Below are 19,025 nucleotides of genomic sequence, written 5' to 3' on the forward strand. Positions count from 1 at the left end.
CCATTCGGGCTGCCGCGGCCCTCGCCCCCCGGCGTTAAGGCACGGCCTTAGCTTCGTTGGAGGGGGATCAAGGTCCGAGCCACGCCCGCCGCGGTGGGGGATGGGCTCGGCGGCCTGGCTGCGGCCCCCTCCGGCGCGCCCGGACTTCGGCGGGCGGAGGGGGCCTGGGATCTCGCGGAGCCGGACGGCCTCCAGGTGCTGGGGAAAGGTCGGCTTCGGCCCACAGCTGGCCTCCTTACTTACCGGCCGCCCAGAACGAAGATGCTGCATTTTAAAGAAGTTCACTACGTGTGCGTGGCGCACTTACGTCCACACTCATTATAATTTTGAATCCTCAGCAGTTATGTGACACAGGCGATGCGGAGATTCTCAACCCCGTTTAACGGATGTGAGGACTTGGGCTTCAGGCGGCTTCTGTGACTTGACAGGTCCCAGTACACAAGTGGTGGAGCTGGAACTGGATCTCGGCATTTAATAACAACATCTTTGTTGTTGTGTCATCTTTGATGAATTCCTTTGATGCATCTTGATTTCTGTTACTTTTGTGCTTGAAAACCTTCCCATGTCTCTCATCACCTTCAGACTAAAGTTCGGATTGAGCACTCAAGTTGCCCCATGATTTGGACCCTTGCCTAAATTTCCTATTTATTTCCCACCATCTCCCCCTCACCCCCAGTCTCTTTCCTTGGCCCTCCCTCTGTGTTCTGTAGATAGCTGTACCTTCCTGCCCACTCTGTTCCCTTTCCCTTAAAGGCCGTTGCAAGTCTCAGGTCAACACAGCAGCAGCCATCTGGTTCCTCTCCTCCCTTCACTCCTCTCATCTTTCTCTGATGGGCCATGGTCCTTACCCTGGTCTTGCCACTGAAAGCTTTCTGCTCTCTCTTCTTTTCCATTTATACCTGTCACACATCATCCCTCTGCTTCCTACCATCACTGGATTACTCATTTATTTGTAAATGTTCTGTCTCTCTAAATGGACTGCAGCTTGAGCTGTGGGCCCAAATCTGAGTAATTTTTGTAGTCCCCGAAGTGTCTAGCACAGTAGCACTTACCTACAGGGTAGTCCATACATGGGGGTGACTGGGTCACATCAGCCTCTCCTGCCTGGCCTCTTGAGTACATTAGAATATTTATTGCAGGGCACTGTGGGGGACTGCAGGCATCTCCCCTAAAGAGAGGTGTTGTCTTCTTAGAGTAAAATTGGGGCCAATCAAATGCAAATGGATGAGATGAGTCTTCTATAGAAGTAACCCACTCTATAACCCACGCAGGATGGCTGAGGAATTTCTGGAACATCCAAAATTTAGTCAGTGAGTCCAGGGTGTGGTCTCAGGGATATGCCTGATTAGGATGTCTCTAAAATGTAGCCAGGTCTGACGTTCACATGTCAGTAAGGCACTGTTCAGCTGTGAAGTGACAGAGCAGTGTTTCCCCCAAATATTAGGGACTTGGGGTCAAACAAGTTTAGGGAAACTGCTGACTGTATATCCCTTTTGGGAGCTCACAGTGCACATTAGCTTATTAAAGGCTCCCAGAGGTCTTGCATTAAAGAAACCAGTTGAAAAAAAAAAAAAAAAGAAACCAGTTGACTGTTTCACCAGCATTTCTCTGATTTATTTGTCCATAGAGCCCTTTTTGGGTATCCCACATGCATTTTGACGAAACCGAGGAGCATGCTTTTGGGAGTGCTGCAACAGAGAATAGAAAGAGCGGGACCTGGGTGGGTCTTTTCCTTGCTGTCTGAGGGGGGAAGACATTGTGAGCATTCTCATCTCTATGCCAAGGATGTTTATTTCTGCCTTGGGGAGGAGCAGAGCGGAGCAGGGAGGTGGAATGCTTCAAGCAGAACTGCCCAGTTTCCTTGTTCCCTTCTTAGCTTATTTTTATTATAATTTGGCTTCACAAGAAGTGTTCCCAGAGGAGGAAAATGTCCCAGACCATATGCCAAAGCAAGCATTCTCTTCTCCTTGCGATTGTGTTTCTCATTTTGATCACATTTGGGTGTACTGACCAAATGCTATTTCTGAGCCTCCAGAACCGGGGCCAGTGATCAATTCTCCCTGGCGAGCCTGTCGCTGTCTGCCTGCTCACCTCTTGCCCCTGCTGTTCTTGCGTCCATCCATCTCTTTTATCTCTCATGAAGTCTGTTTCTTCCATTCCCTGCCACAACTGTCTGGCTCTTAGGATTTAATCTAATCTCCCCACTCTTTGAGTCCTCTGCCCATTATGTGCTCAGACTGGTTTATTGTCGGATGTCCGTTTCCTCCAATATATATAGTCTCTCTTCATGGCATACCTGGGAGAGATTGCTGGCAAGGAGCAAGTTATTACATTTCAGAGGAGAGCTACCTTTAATTAAAAGATCTTTAGTTTTAACTGCTACTCCTTTTAAATGTTGAAGTTCTTTTATGCGGTCTTCCATAACCTAGAGGAGCTGTGTTTTCTTGGCGATAAATTTTAGTTTAGCCAAAGACATTATCTCTTTCATGGGGAATTGGAGTGCTCATCCAAGTTTGAAATTTTTTTCTCCATGTAGGGAAAATAATGAAGCACCTGCCTGACAACCCAGTGTCTGGCGGCAGTGTCAGCCACCATTGGGGGCATAATGTTCTATCAACAGAGCTGCCTTTTTTTAAAAATTATGTTGGCTGTCAAGGTTGTTAGCTGTCAAAGTTTTAAACAAAAGCTGCATTATTTAATTAGCAGTTGTTTTTCAAGTCATACTTGACTAAAGCCATTGAGTGATCCAAGAAAACATTTGTTAGGATCCCATATAACAACCTTCCAAAGTCATGTGACAGATAGGGAAACCGAGGCTCCTAGAGGCTTCATAGCTGGTAAGTGGCAGAGCCAGGATTTGAACCCAGATCAGTTTGATTTGTTGAGGTATGTTTTTTCTTTTTCCCAGGTCAACAAGTAAAATGAAGTACATTCTAGTTACTGGTGGTGTCATATCAGGAATTGGAAAAGGAATCATCGCCAGCAGTGTGGGTACAATACTCAAGTCATGTGGTTTACATGTAACCTCCATTAAAATTGACCCGTATATTAACATTGATGCAGGAACATTCTCTCCTTATGAGCATGGTAAGCAAAATGCATTTCTTTTTTCTTATTTAAAAATAATTATGTAATATGCGAGAGAAAATCTCAGCCCCTGGAAATTGTGTGTATTTTGCATTCCATGACCTCCACTTCCTGCCTTCTGAGAGGGGTCCTTAGCATAGCAGAGTGATGCTTTTCTCAGTTGGACAGAGAAGAAGCAGAAATCTTAATAGGCAATGGAGTGATTAGAGTTCAGTGGTTTCTGTAATAGGAATGATATTTTAGGTAGCTGAATGAAAGTTTGTCTCTTCTCTTGAAGAAAGATATCTGGTGACACAGTAACTTTCTTCAGATATTTGAGAAGAGGGATTATGTTTATACTTTGTGGCCCCAATCTTTAGGAATAGGATGGGTGGATAGAAGTTGTAAGGCCATGGATTTTGGCGCAGTGTAAGATCTTTATAATAGTAAGTGCTCTCCAAAAGTGGGGTGAAGATTTTGTGAGTTCCCTTTGGTAGAGGTGTTCAGACAGAGGCCAAAGGACCACTTGTAGGGATTCAGGCAACGGATAGATGTTGAATTTCGATGATCTGTATGCTTGAGATTCTGTTTTGCTAACAGAGTTTGGATAGTAAAAACAAGCATCCTTCGAGGTGAGTGAAAAGGAGAAACCGTTAAGGTGGGGTAGGAAAACAGCACTCTACTTCCTTGTTATTGCTGATTACTACCAACTGTGTGATGAGTAACTGTGTCTGAATCGCCTAAGAGTAATTTCTTAAAATTGGGGGTAGATGTACTATTGAGACATGTTAAAAAATACTTCTCAAGTATTTTATTTATTTGTTTGTTTGTTTGTTTCTTTATTTTTGGCTGTGTTGGGTCCTCGTTGCTGTGCACGGGCTTCCTCTAGTTGCAGTGAGCGGGGGCTACTCTTCGTTGCGGTGCGCGGGCTTCTCGTGGTGGCTTCCCTTGTTGCGGAGCACAGGCTCTAGGTGTGTGGGCTTCAGTAGTTGTGGCACGTGGGCTCAGTAGCTGTGGTTCGTGGGCTCTAGAGCTCAGGCTCAGCAGTTGTGGCGCACGGGCTTAGTTGCTCCACGGCATGTGGGATCTTCCTGGACCAGGGCTCGAACCCACATCCCCTGCCTTGGCAGGCGGATTCTTAACCGCTGCGCCACCAGGGAAGTCCCTCAAGTTTTTAAATTGTTTTCATACTCCTACTTTCTAATGTGAGGTAAAAATCTATGAGTGTCATCAGAGCAAAAATCTTTATGTAATAAATAGTGTCAGGAAGGATGGAAAAAATTGGAGCAATATTTCAGCATTCCTGAGAGCAGAGGATGAGGGAAAAACAAGACCATTTTTACTTTCCTATTTTGGGGATTGTCTCCCATTGTGATGGTAGGAAGGCCCCGTTTGGGGCAGAATTTCTAGAATGACATTTCAAGGAATGATTGTTAAACAAAGGAATAGGAGGAAACTTGAGCAATTTCACACCTTTGTTTTGGACTAAAGTGTGGCCCAGAAGCCGGTTTTTATAATCAACACGACTGTAACATATATACCTTGTTTAAGTTTTTGGATCAAATCCTACTTTTATCACATTCAAACCTTTCTCTGCTCAGGTAGGAGACTTGAGACAAAAGTTCTTTTTCTTTAGGTGGCGGATGCCATACCATGTAAAGTTCCCTGTGTCTTGCTTGGCTGTAGTTTCCTTCTATTCATTCCATGCTGTTTCATGACAGAATCTTCTAATTCAGACTGAGTTTGGCGATAAACTGGAAGTATGGAGTAAACCTTTTGCAGAATGATTGGCGATTTTTCTTTCTTGTCATATTTACTTTTCTGGAAATAAATTTCCCTGCTTCCTGTCAAGTTTATGCAGACTTGGTTCTTTTCAAGTGTTTATATTTGGGAACTCAAGTTGTGCCATGGTATTTGTATCTTTCACCCACCCTAACCATTATCACTGTTCACTGCAGGTGAGGTTTTTGTGCTGGATGATGGTGGGGAAGTAGACCTTGACCTGGGTAACTATGAACGTTTCCTTGACATCCGCCTCACCAAGGACAATAATCTGACTACTGGAAAGATCTATCAGTACGTCATTAACAAGGAACGCAAAGGAGATTACTTGGGGAAAACCGTCCAAGGTAATACTGGATTTGCCTTCAAGGTTTAAAAGTCTTAGCCAGTTTAATTTCTTTTGTGTATAAAGATGTGCCTTTTATGCAGTTTCATCATGAAAGTATCAAGGTATTGTTACTGAACTATGTCTTCAGTTGAAAATTCAGAGTTGCATGGCTGTTTAACTTGAGTAGGCTCCCGCCTCTCTGTGAATGGCATTGAAGCTGACAGTCCAGCTTCATGATTTGGGTAATGAGACAGGCGTTAATACCCGTGGATGAAGATGGCCTGGAGCCTCAAGTGTGTGTTATTGAGGTTTGTTGAGTCTGTTTGGAGCTCCGTGGTACCTGCGCATGTGACCAGGTGTACATTTTCTCCTCCTTAGTCACCCACCAGCAACTGATAAGCCAGTTGCCTGTGAAACCCTTGACCCTCCTAAGGGCAGCGTGGCAGGTAAGGGCACAGTCACCATCACGTGGAGTGGCCGCACCATCGAAAGCAATACTTCGTTCACGCAGTTCTCCTTTTTCAGCATTTATACATTTGCTTAGTATGAATTGTACCGATAAGAGTGGCATGACGCATTCTCGTCTGTCTCTTGAGAAAGTCAGGTGACCCGACCTTCAGCTTTCCTCTGGCAGGAATGTTCATCCCTCTGAATGAGCATTTTTTGGTTTTAGTTTCTGTTGTTTTTCCACAGTGATGAGTGTGAAGTGATGACAGCAGCTAGGTGAGGGCGGTCAGCCAGACGGTGTATGTCGTGCATCTGGGACGTTCTGTGTATAGACAGGGAGAAGGAAAAGGACTCCCATTGTGTCCATTGGCCTTTGGGCTGGTCATGGGTTAGAGGGAGTCTGAGAAGCAGGTCTCTGGGTCCTCCTGAGCTTTCACCAGCGCAGCGTCTGTCTGTCTGCTGGGTGGAGGTTTTGCACAGCGATCATTTGAGGCTAGCGCTGCTTTTCAAAAGTGGGTGTTGGAAGGCCTCAGGTCTAGTATGATGGCATAAGTCCAGATTTGGGGGCTTGCTGAAGAGTGGCTCTCATCTGAGTTATGAGAATAAATCTGCTTTTGACTTTGGACTTTATTGGACTGAAGGCTGAGGGTCACGCTGACAGCTGTCTCTCCCCTGGGGCCACCCTGGCTGGATTCTGGGCTAGGGGGTCATGTGTAGGTCTTAGCTCTGCCACTTAACCAGCTTTGTGAACATGGGCAGATTACTTCCCCTCTTTGAGGTCTAATTTCCTTTTCTGTGAAATGGGGATAATAACAGTACCTACCTATCCGGGTTGCTGGGAGAATTAAAGGAGCTCAGTCAGTCGAGTGTTTCTCTTGAGTTCCCAACACACAGAACGGGATCAATTAGGAGTTGCAGTGATCTTGATCATACAGTTTGCTGTTCTAGGCTTCTAGTGTATTAATTCATTTATTCACTCATCAGCGATTTCTTGATGCCCAGTGTGGTCAGACCCTTGCTGATACTGGGAGTGCATGATGAACAAGCCCAGTGAGGCCGTTGTCCTCATGGAGGTTACCTTCTGGGAGAGAAAAAACCAAACTGGTGAAGTGAGTTGTCTGATAGGAGCTGAGAAGGAACTAAATAGAGTGAGGAGAGAGAGAGAGAGAGAGAGAGAGGGAGAGTGGTGTGGAAGGCAGTCTGGACAGGTGGTCAGGGAAAGCCTCCAAGAGAGGGCGTTTGAGCTGGGAGGCCAGCCCTGGGAAGAGCAGAAGGGGTGCTCGGCACGGACCCAGGGCCCTGGCTGCAAGGGGGCTGGTCAGGGACCAGGAGGGAGATTTCCTGCACTGAGACCAAGGGGCAGGTGGGAGAGGTGGGCTGCAGCCAGCTTCCACGGGGCCCCGTGAAGGGCCACGGCATAGAGGTTGCATTTTACTCAGAGCCGTGGGAGGCCATTCGGGAGTTTAAGCCTGGGAGTGGTGAACCCTGAGTTGCATTTTAAAAGACCACTTTGGCTGCTGTGTGTGGAACAGGTAATATCCTGTGCTTGAGGCACTGCCGGTTCTGTACATAGCAAGTTAAACAGCAGCCTCTGCCCCTTAGGAGCTGGTCTTCTGAGCCCCACGACTGTGGTTTAAAAAACGCTGAGCCATGGCTGGGGTTGATGAGAACCATCACGCAGGGGCCCTGCTCAGCATCTCACCAGTGCTCTATCGCTACATTTCCATGACTTCAGGAAGTAGAAGCTCTTACCTCCAGTTAACGGATAGGGAGATCGAACTTATGAATAGTTAGGTAATTTGCCCAGAGACCCACACCTGACGAGTGGTGGAACTGAGACTTGAATCCAGGCATTCTGGCCCCAGATGCTGTGCTCCCGACCACTCTGCTGCACTTCCCTGTCTCTGCAGTAGATTATCTACCCTTGGGTAAACTGGAAATGTAATGGAACAGGGTCCTGGTGCTCTCTTGTCCTTGAAAAAGGGTGTGATATGCTCCCTCCCTCAGCACCCCCCCCCACCCCCACCCCCAGCCGTAAGCAGTAGGAGTGGCCAGGGTAGATTCTGCTTTGAGGCCACTGCTCTGGGGTGGCTCATGTCACCCCTCGAGTCCCTACTCTCCTGTGGGGCTTCTAGTCACAACCAGGAAATCTGGAAGGGAGGCCGGGGGTAGTGTGATTTGTTAAGGGCATTTGAGAGGGGTCTCGAAAATATTGTTACGACCCACTGCTACTCTGCGGTTTGTTGTCACAAAGGGTGTGTCTGCCTCAATTGATGTGGATGGGACGGGATGGGACGTGTAGGTCACGTATGTCCTTTCTCTTCCTCAGTCGTCCCGCACATCACAGATGCAATCCAGGAGTGGGTAATGAGACAGGCGTTAATACCCGTGGATGAAGATGGCCTGGAGCCTCAAGTGTGTGTTATTGAGGTTTGTTGAGTCTGTTTGGAGCTCCGTGGTACCTGCGCATGTGACCAGGTGTACATTTTCTCCTCCTTAGTCACCCACCAGCAACTGATAAGCCAGTTGCCTGTGAAACCCTTGACCCTCCTAAGGGCAGCGTGGCAGGTAAGGGCACAGTCACCATCACGTAGAGTGGCTGCACCATCGAAAGCAATACTTCGTTCACGCAGATCATAAGAGTGGCATGACGCATTCTCGTCTGTCTCTTGAGAAAGTCAGGTGACCCGACCTTCAGCTTTCCTCTGGCAGGAATGTTCATCCCTCTGAATGAGCCTGTTTCGGTTTTAGTTTCTGTACTCCTGCTTTGCTGATCCTAGCTGTTGGATCTCCGTGTTCCTGTGAAAACAGGAGACTCAAAAGTTCCAGCAGTTGGTTTATAACTGCTTTTTAATATAGAAGTTATTTATGGCTAAGTAGATAAGATTTTGATTTCTTTGCTTTGTGACTCTTCATACAAATAAAATTCCTAGTGCGTCTTTCACCTGACCGTTTTCTTGAAATGATGTGGAAAGATCCATGATAACCTTGGGGAATGTTGAACCTATCATAAAAAGTAATCTTTTAGCACAAAGAAAAACGTCCAGTGTCAGTATGTTAAATGACATTTTATAGGCGCAGGGAGTCTGCGTTACACTGTTACTGATCGTTGAATTGAGATGACATAGACACCTGAATCACAAAAGGAAGGTTTAGTGCTTAACCTCTAAATTAACTTTGTTCTTCTAGCTTGGTGGGACAGTAGGAGATATAGAAAGCATGCCCTTTATTGAGGCCTTCCGTCAATTCCAGTTCAAGGTCAAAAGAGAGAACTTCTGTAACATTCATGTCAGTCTCGTTCCTCAGGTAAGGCATTCAGAGCTTTACTTTGGGGGATGGAGAGGAGGGAGGAGAGGATGGTTTTCATTCCTTATCTGTTTCAAATATTTGAGGTGCAGGAAGCAGGGAATAAAACACTTCTTTGTGAATTTTAAATTATTATAATCATACTTTTGGAAAAGATCAAATGGAAAACATTTGGAAAATTAATCAGGGAAATTACAGTTAAAGACAGTGGGTTGCATGTGTCCATTTGTCTTTAATACGTGATGAAACTCCACTACAACTGGAGTAGAGGGAATTTCTTTTTAAGGCAAAAATTCACAAAGATAAAATACTCTGAATGGAGTCAGTAGTGACAAAAATTAGGCAGGCAGAAAGCAGATGGCCATGTAGAAATGGACTGAGCAGACCTGGGAGAGCTGGATTCTAAGCCTGCAGCGGAGAAAGCAGGGAAGCAACCCTGCTTGCCCTGCAGAACCCCAAAGACTCAGGAATGGGCAGCACTGGGCACCTCTGGGGCTGGGGGTGGGACTCCTTATAACTGCCGTTTCAGAAGCACTTAGACCCTGGCATCCCCTTCCCTGTTATGCACAATTGGGCATCAGTCCCTCTCCCATCTTGGCAGAGAATGTAGGCTTTTTCTGGATGAGCAGGCACTAGGGACAGTGTGATTTCTGCTACTTGATTTGCAGAATCATCACAGCCAGGCGGGGACCGTCTACGTAGGAGATTGTAAGATTCTTCTTGGGGTATGCAACTAACCCAGGAGAAAACACACTGCCCTCAGAGGCTCCTCAGTGAAAACAGACCAGCCAGATTCCCGCAGTGAGGACCCTGGTGGACAAGGTCACCCACTCAGAGAACTTCCGATTAGCTTTTAGAGTGAGCCGGCAGCCGGTGATCACCAGACATTTGGAGAAAGCGTTTAGCGTGCAAGAGACCAGAACAACAGAAAAAACAGAGGAAATTGAGGCTCTGCAGGGAGTAGGAAAAGGAAACCTTAGATAAAGAAAACAAAGCAACATATCATTAATATCCTCAGAATTAAGAGGAGATAAACTGCATCTGTTAAACAAGAGCTGGATACCTTAAGAAGAGAACATTCAGAGAATAGATAAGAATTCTTGGAAATTAAAAATTGGATAGCAGGAATGAAAAAGAAGTTTAAGGAAATACCCAGGAAGTAGAGAAGAAAGGTCAAGAGAGAGAAAATAGGAGAGAAAAGGCAAGAGAATTAGAGGCTGGTCTAGGAGTTCTGATCCAAATAATGGGATTTTCAAAAAAATAATAGAAATGGAGAGGGAAGTGTGATGTGAACCAGAGGTCAACAGACAGGCCAAATCAGCCCACCCACTGTTTTTGAAAATAAAACAGCTATGCCCATTTGTATTAAAACATTAATAAGAACCTACTGTATAGCACAGGGAACTCTACTCAATACTCTAATGACCTATATGGGAAAAGAATCTAAAAAAGAGTGGATATATATATATATGCATAACTGTTTCACTTTGCTGTACAGCAGAAACTAACAACATTATAATCAACTATACTCCAATAAAAATTAATTAAAAAAAAATCGGAGTTGGGTAGTTGTGACAGAGACTGTGGCCCACAAAACCTAAAATACTTATTGTCTGGCCCTTTATAGAAAAAGTTTTCTGATTCCTGATCTAAATAATTGAAGGAAATTTCCAGATAGGAGTTCCTAGATTGGAAGGGCCCACTGAACGCTCAGCCTATTAAATGAAAAATGACCCCCACCAAGGCACATTGTTGTGAAATTTTGGAATAATGGGGCAGAAATTCTAAAAAAAACTAAAGAAAAAAACCAAGAGTCATTATGGCATTAGACTTCAACAGCAATCCTGAAAGCTAAAAGATAGTGAAGCTGTTTCCTTAAAAATTCTTAGGGAAAATGACTTCTAACTTAGAATTCTGTACCCAACAAATGTATCTTTAAGTGTGAGAGGAGAATAAAGATAATTTAGTACATAGAAACTCAGCATATCAACAAAAAAAAACCAACCAAGGAAAACAAATAATTGGGCCAGAAAGGAAAAGTTATGGCACGTGGTTTTCATGGTACACAGTATGTAAATACTCAAAAGTATGTAAACACTGAAGAGGGATCATGAAATAGGGGTTGCATACACAGGGCAGGTGCGTGTAATGGGTGCAGGGGAATGAAAAGAGTGGATTCCTTACCCAACAGGAAGTCAATAGAAAATGCCTCAAACTGAATGTCAAAGAAGTAGCAGTAAAGCATACTAGGAGGATCATCCAAGAGTGGGAAAGTGAAGGACCTACGGTATAGCACAGGGAACTACCTTCAATATCTTGTAATAACCTATAATGGAAAAGAATCTGAAAAAGATATATATATATATATATATATCACTTTGCTGTACACCTGAAACTAACATAACATTGGCAATCAGCTGTACTTCAAATAAAAAAAAAAGTGAAAGAGTGGCTATCTCTAGGGTTTGGAAAAGGGAAAGGGTAGATAGGGCTGCTACTACTGCTTTTAGGACAAACCATACAGAACTACTTGACTCTCAAATATATGCATGTGTAACTTTGACAAAAATAAAAAATAAACTAGGTAAATGGTCAAATTATCCATTTCCATATTATGAAAAGAGGTTCGGGGAAAAGTCACAGCTGAAAATTCCTTTTCATAGAGAAATTAACTTTTTTTTCCTTCTGCAAAATAGCCAAGTTCAACAGGGGAACAGAAGACTAAACCCACCCAGAACAGTGTTCGGGAACTCAGAGGGCTTGGGCTTTCCCCAGATCTGGTAAGATTTCCTGGTTACCTCGTTTCAGAGTGATCTTATCTGTCTAATTAAGATCACGCCTCCACGGCAGCCAAAACCTTTTCTTGGCCCCCATTTAGTTAGCCGAGACGATGATGGAGAAGTAGGGTTAGTGCTGAGTGAACTGGGTTGTGGTTTGCAAAGATTTTCTTACCTGGTGTGTGTGAGGTCCTGTCTTCTCCTCCCAGCCAATCATTCATTCTCCTGTCCCTCCTACCCAAGAACATCGGTTGAGGAAAACTCCAGTTGGCTCATTAATCTGTCTGTCCTGCCACTCTCTCATGTTTCTCCAACTTGGGATTTAGGAATTTCAGTTTTGAAAACAAGTAACATTTTTACAGTTTATGTGCATTGTGCCAGGAGTTAACATTTTCATCCAGCTTGACAATGTGGTGTCTACTTTAATTTCAGTCACGAGAAAAAACCCAATTTTGTAACCCCTTGTGTCCATCCAAATGTCTAGGTTGTGTGCAGGTGCTCAAATCCTCTCGACACGTCAGTGAAAGAGAAAATATCAATGTTCTGCCATGTTGAACCTGAACAAGTAAGTAGAAATCCCGTCTTCACATAACTTATTTTTTGCTGCTAATTATCCTAATGTCTCTTAGCCAGTTTCATGAGCCTTGTTGGTATTTCATAATTTGAGACAGTAGACTGTTCTGTAGAAGAACTGACACCCACCGGCCCTGTGATTCTCCATCACCTTATTTTCTGTGGTTCCCCGAACATCTTTTACCTCTCCTGTCTGTCCCCGCTCCTCGTACTGTTTGCTCCAGCCATGCGGAGTGGGTGTTCCCCTGTCCCTGTAGTAGGCCTGGCAATCTCCTATTCATTTTCATCCTTTGGGGCCCAGCTAGGACACAGTATTGTCTGAGTAGCTTTACTTTCCAAACCTCCTCAAACCTCAGGATTAATCTTCTCTGAGTGACTTGTGTGTCTCACAGGTCCTGGTGGTAAGCCTGTCATACTGCCCCTTAGTGTGTAAGTGTTCCTGTGTGTCTGTGTGTTCGTCCGTGTTTGTCTCTCCTCATAGACTGAGCTTCTTGAGGGCAAGGATCACTTTATTCAACTTTATATTCCTGTTGCCTGCTGTCTAAGGTGTTGTAGGCCCTAAACATATAGTCTTTTTTGTTATTTGTGCTAATGGAGGTTACCTATGGTACAGGAAATTCAACATTTTGGAACCTGTGATATTTCTTAAGTGTGGTGCGTGTAATGGAAATTCCAGTGGTGGTAAGTTGGGATTGTGGCTTTGATCAAGTTTGGCTGAAGGAGAGTAGAAGGGAAGTTGAGGTCAAGGAACGTATGATTAGGTTATGGATGGTTTGTTCTACTGCTAGGTTATTTGAGGATCAGGAGACTAAGCGGGGAGCCCACCTGGCCTAGAGAGGAGTGGATGAGGGAGCAGGGTTAAAATAAGAGAAATCCGGGCTTCTCTGGTGGCGCAGTGGTTGAGAGTCCGCCTGCCGATGCAGGGGACACAGGTTCGTGCCCCGGTCCGGGAAGATCGCACATGCCGCGGAGCGGTTAGGCCTGTGAGCCATGGTCGCTGGGCCTGCACGTCTGGAGCCTGTGCTCTGCAATGGGAGAGGCCACAACAGTGAGAGGCCGGCGTACCGCAAAAAAAAAAAAAAAAAAAAGATCTAAAAAAAAAGAAAACCCAGTACAATTAAAGTCATTGCCCTGGCATTAAAGTGAATAGAGCAAGAGGAAAGCCTTTGACTATTAGAAGCAGCTGTCCTCTCCATCTCCACGATGGCTCAAGCTTCAGGGTGTGAGGGTAGCCTGACACCTGAGATCAGTGTTCCTGGACACGATGCCTGAGCCAGGAGCCCATCAAAGGGCTTCTGCTTCGTACTAAGTACATGGAACATCAGAGTACTCTCATTGTTATGAACAGCCTTTTTTCATGCACTTCAGTTATTTTAGATATTTCTGTCCCAGCAAGTGAAGGTGATTCAATTCTATAATAGAATAGGTTATCATTAAAATTAGTTACTATTAAAAAATGTGACAGTTGTTTCTATATTTAAATTGGAACTTCACATCTTTTGCCTATTTTTAATTGGGTTGCTTATCCCATTGAGTGATAGGAGTTCTTTATATATTCTCAGTGCAAGTCTTTTATCAGATATATGATTTGCACACTTTTTTCTCCCAGCTTGTGGTTTGTCTTTTCATTTTCTTTTGTTTTTTTTTTTTGTCTTTTCTTTTTTTAATTGAAGTATAGTTGATTTATAATGTCGTGCTAATTTCAGGTGTATGTCTTTTCATTTTCTTAATGGTGTCTTTGGGAGCATAAAAGCTTTTACATTTTGATGAACTCCCAGTTTATTCATTTTTTTCTTTATAGGTTGTGCTTATGGTATCATATCTAAGAACTCTACTTAACCAAGGTCATGAAGATTTTCTTCTGAAGTTTGATAATTTTAGGGCTTAACACATAGGTCTAGGATTCATTATGAGTTAATTTTTATGGATAGTAACTTTTCAGTAAAATTTGCAATTCATCTTTTTGCATGTATAGATATCTAGCTCTTCCAGCTCCATGTGTTGAAAGAACTTTCGATAATATTCTACAATTTTCTTTTTAAAGGTGGTTTTTAGGCTTATATATCTTTGTGAATTGTGTTTTAAATTTATTTATAGGTATTCATAATTTTTGTTACTATGTGAATGGTGTATTTTTAAAAATTATATTTCCTGATTAAATAAGACCCATGTATAGGAAACCCTGCTGACTTCTGCCCATTGATCTCAAGCTTAGCAACCTTACTAAAATTGTTAGTTCTGAGTTAAAAAATTTTTTTTTTACTTTTAATTTTTTTGGCTGTGTTGGGTCTTCGCTGCTGTGCGCAAGCTTTCTCCAGTTGTGTCGAGCGGGCTTGTCACTGCGATGGCTTCTCTTGTTGCCAAGCATGGGCTCTAGGCCCGCGGGCTTCAATAGTTGTGGCTCACGGGCTCTAGAGCGCAGGCTCAGTAGTTGTAGTGCACAGGCTTAGTTGCTCTGTGGCATGTGGGATCTTCCTGGACCAGGGCTTAAACCCGTGTCCCCTCCATTGGCAGGCAGATTCTTAACCACTATGCCACCAGGGAAGCCCCGTTAGTTCTGATTTTTTGCCTGTAAATTCCCGTGGTTTTTATGGGTGAGCAGTTATATCATATGCAATTAGTGGCAATTTTTTCTTATTTTCCAATTCATGTACATTTTTTTCTTATCTAATTGTAATAGCTAATATCTCTAGTACACTGTTGAATAGAAGTAGGGATTAGTGACCAGTGTTGCCTTGTTTCAGACTTTAAATATTAAGCATTAATATTAAATATCAAACCAAATGATGTTTGCTGTGGGGTTTTTATATTTTCACATTTTCTCTAACACTCCTAATTTACCAGGAATTGTTATTATGAATTGGTTTTGAATTTTTATTAAATCTGCTTCCACTGAGGTGATTTCCCCCCCCACTTTAATCTATTCATGTAGTGAATTCCACTGTTAAATGTAAGTGGTGTGGGGTGCAGCATGGGCTTTTGAATTTTTAGAAGCTCTCCCAGGTGATGCCAATGACAGCCAATTTTGAGAACCATTGTTCTTGGGACAGTTCCTACTTGGACATGATTTTTTTTTTAACTAATTTGTGGTTTGGTTTATGAACTTTTTTTTTTTTTAAGGATTTTTGCATCCATGTTCATAGGAGATTAGCCACTATGTATTCTATTCGTCTTGAGTCAGTTTGGTAATTTATATTTTTTAGAAAGTTGTCGTTTTCTTTGTTTTCAAATTTAAAACAGTTATTTTCCCAAGGTCCTAAGAGCTGGTAGGAGTCCGTCAGCCCAGTTAGTTTTTGTTTGTTTTAATTAACTAACCTTTGCTCATTTAGAAACAGGTGATCTGTGTCCACGATGTCTCGTCCATCTACCGAGTCCCCTTGTTGTTAGAAGAGCAGGGGGTTGTAGATTATTTTCTCCGGAGACTTGACCTTCCTATTGAGAGGCAGCCACGGAAAATGCTGATGAAGTGGAAAGAGATGGCTGACAGGTTTGCTTCATAATAAGGAGCTGGGAGTTCGAGCCTTTCTTTTTTGTTTGTAGGAGCTCAGGGAATTCAGCTCTTTCTTGCTTGTGCTATCAACTCACACTAGAAAAGGCCTTCATGGTAAGGGGTGTAAAGAAAGGATCTTAGCCCTCATGTAGCTGCATCATGGATGAGGAAGTCCCAGTAGAGCTGGCCCGGGTCCCGGGTCTCAGGGAGTTCAGATCACACAGCTATCACCCTTGTGTCCCACGCAAGCAGGCCTCCTTGCGGTGGGTTGGCACTGGTATCCGAGGCCCACGTGGGTGGCTGGATGTGGCTGGAGCACTCCTGGCTGCTCCCAAATATCTGAGCTGTGTTTGGGAACACGCTGCTCACCCCATACTACAGAAGGATCGACAAGGGGGTCTGGTCTTTTCCTACTGCTGCTGTCAAAGCTCATCAGATTGAGAGCTGTCCCCACTCTGCTTGCCTCCTCGCCCTGCCTGTGATGCTTGCACAGCACCTCACAGATCTTCACACAGCGCCTCGGAGCACTGGGCGTGTGGTGTCGTAGCTGCCGAGTCAGCTGGATGGCACTAACAAGCATTTGTAGAGGGAGCACGCGTGCTGTTGTTCAGCGATACTTATTTTCATTTTGACATTTTCCCTTTCAGTCTGTGTCCATTTGCTTGTATATCATTATGCAGCCACAGTTTTATTTTTGTGTTACTAATTATACTTTATAATGAAAAATTTTAATGAGTATGGACTCTTGTGTGGATGCCCCATAATTTGACTGTTCCCTTCATCACATTAACTCTTGTGAATTGTCTGTGTTTGTTAATTTTTTAACTTAAAAAAAAAAAAAGAAAACCAAATTTGGAACGGATTTTGAAGCTATCTCTTTGTAACAGGTTCCAAAATCCTACTTTCTTTACAAAGCCTGCCACGTTGATCTGAAAATTGCTTCCTCTTTACTGTTCAGTACATAGAACACAGACAGTAGTTGCTCCTATCATATTTTTCCCAGACATGTTTTTCTGCTCTTTAAAAGGTGATTTTGACCTCATGGGGGTATGTACATTCTGAGTGATTTGGTGTCTCTTGACCTTTGTGTGATAGATATGATCGCCTGCTGGAGACCTGCTCTATTGCCCTCGTGGGCAAATACACGAAGTTCTCAGACTCGTACGCCTCCGTCATTAAAGCTCTGGAGCATTCTGCACTGGCCATAAACCACAAATTGGAAATCAAGGTGAGGAGGTGTCGCACAGGTACAGGGAGGCCGTCTCTACTCTCATAGGTGCTGCGTGCACACCTGCTTTATATTATTGGAGCTTAGCATTTCTTTTTTAGGAGTCAAAAGGATTTGTGGTTGGCTCCTGGCTGGGAGAGAAGAGCCGAGCATTTTCAGGAAATAAGAGAAGATGTAGTCAGAGTAGGATCCAAGAGAGTGAATCCTTGGATCTGAATGTCAGGTGACCCTGGGAATGGGGAGTCCTGGTGGCTAAGCATGCTGCACAATTGCTGGCACCTGTGCCAGTGTCCACCCCGTGGAGCTGGGAGGTTTCTCAGGAACAAGTGTCCAGTCACCCAGCCGAGGCCGGGAAAACGGGCAGCGCCTGGTGAACGGTAGTCACTGAGAAGAAGCTGAGCTGCTGGCATGTCAGGCTGGAGGCAGTGGAGTGTCGAGGTTCAGGGCAGGGGTTCCAGAGCCAGGCGGCCAGGCCTCCGAGGCTGTGTGATGCTGGGCAAGCTGCTTAGCCCTCTTTGGGCCTCAGTTTTCCCATCTTTAAAAAGGGTTGTCACAGGGCTCTTATGATAAGAATTGAATGAGTTCATATAAAGTGCTTAGAACTGTACCTGGCAGGGAGGAAGTACCATATGTGTCAGCTCTTCTACTTGTCCCTTTATACCTTTTTCCCAGCAAGGTAGCTCCCTGATGGAGCTTATTAGGAAGAGATGGAAATTAGAAGTGAAGTTGGAGCTCAGTGCTGAGGGGTATTGACTGGGGGGGGGAGGGGGCAGAGCTGATGGCCCCGAGCAGCTGCCCTCGCTGTTGGCACCGGGGTTGGCCTTCAACTTTCCAGGGGCTTCTCGGCATGAAAACGTGGCTTGCTTTATGCTGGTGAACAGGTGCCGAGAGGATGAGCTGTTATATGTGTTTTAAGAATCGTGGGATCTCATTAACCCTGCCCTGACTTATTTTTTTGCTAGTTCTTTCGATCATTCATTTATTTTATCTCCTTGGAGGTAGCCTGTGCCGATCATGTGTTAGATGGTGGTGGCCGAGAGGGGAATCCGAGTCAGTGAGGTCTCTCAGGTGTGAAGGGAGCAGGCAGAAGAGGGGGCGAACCTGCCCTGGAAGACGTGTGATGAGGGGCCCGTGGGCAGGTTGGGAAGATGGATAAGGCAGCAGGGCAGGGCATTCCCGACAGCAGGGAGCGCATATCCAAGGACTTGGAGGTGTGGAATGGTTGGGAACTCAGTGGATGGAAAAGTGTGAATTGGAGGGTGTCTGGAGACAGGCTGGCGAGGGCCAGGTCATGAATCCCCTCAACTGGGCCACTCCTGGATTTTGCCCTGGGGTTCAGGGAAGTCACCGCAGGGTAATAGGAAGGAGCAGGAAAAAAACGAACAACCTAATAAAAAAGTGGGCAGAAGATTTGAACAGACACTTCATAGGAGATGCACATGATATACATGAAAAGATGCTCAACGCCTTCAGTTGTCAGGGAGATAAATGCAAATTGAGTCTCAGGGAGATGCCAACACCCACCCACCTGAGTGGCTGAGCGTGTCAGTGAGGGTGTGGGAGTGTAAACTGGTGCAGCTGCTTGAGGAAACAGTCTGGCGGTTTCATATGGAGGTAAACACACGCCTACTGTGTGTGACCCAGAAATCCCACTCCCAGATATTTACTCGAGAGAAATGAAAACATGTCCACCAAAAGAATCTATCTTTATACAAATGGACCAGTTAGTCATAACAGCCAAAATCTGGGGACAGCCCAGAAGTCCAGGACAAGTCGGTGGATAAACACGTTGTGTGGTGTATTCCTACAGTAGAAAAGTACCCAGCAGTAAAAAGGAATAAACTCCGTGGTGATACACAGCAACACGGGTGAATCTCAGAGACATTGCACGGAGCTGAAGGCGGCAGACACAGAAGGCTGCACGCTGCATGGTTCCATTTGTCTGAAGTTCTAGAGGAGCTACAGCCTGCGGTGATGAAAGCAGAGCCAGGATTGTCTGAGGCAGGAAGCAGGGAGGACGGTGTTTCT

General features: G+C 44.6%; 1 protein-coding gene across 2 annotated transcripts in view; it reads left to right on the forward strand.

The window, feature by feature from the left end:
- The window catches only part of CTPS1 (CTP synthase 1), a 29,945-nt gene that overhangs the window by 239 nt on the left and 10,681 nt on the right, over positions 1-19,025 (forward strand). For both annotated transcript variants that reach the window (XM_024738888.1, XM_024738887.1), the window contains exons 2-9: positions 2,909-3,087; positions 5,025-5,195; positions 7,953-8,053; positions 8,813-8,929; positions 11,626-11,709; positions 12,191-12,271; positions 15,615-15,766; positions 16,865-16,997. In XM_024738888.1, coding sequence (XP_024594656.1) covers positions 2,922-3,087; positions 5,025-5,195; positions 7,953-8,053; positions 8,813-8,929; positions 11,626-11,709; positions 12,191-12,271; positions 15,615-15,766; positions 16,865-16,997 — 1,005 coding nt within the window. In that variant the 5' untranslated portion in view covers positions 2,909-2,921. The remainder of the gene's footprint in view (positions 1-2,908; positions 3,088-5,024; positions 5,196-7,952; positions 8,054-8,812; positions 8,930-11,625; positions 11,710-12,190; positions 12,272-15,614; positions 15,767-16,864; positions 16,998-19,025) is intronic.

The sequence above is a fragment of the Neophocaena asiaeorientalis genome, unplaced genomic scaffold, assembly GCF_003031525.2.
Source record: "Neophocaena asiaeorientalis asiaeorientalis breed wild unplaced genomic scaffold, Neophocaena_asiaeorientalis_V1.1 scaffold106, whole genome shotgun sequence".
NCBI classification, from domain to species: Eukaryota; Metazoa; Chordata; class Mammalia; order Artiodactyla; family Phocoenidae; genus Neophocaena; species Neophocaena asiaeorientalis.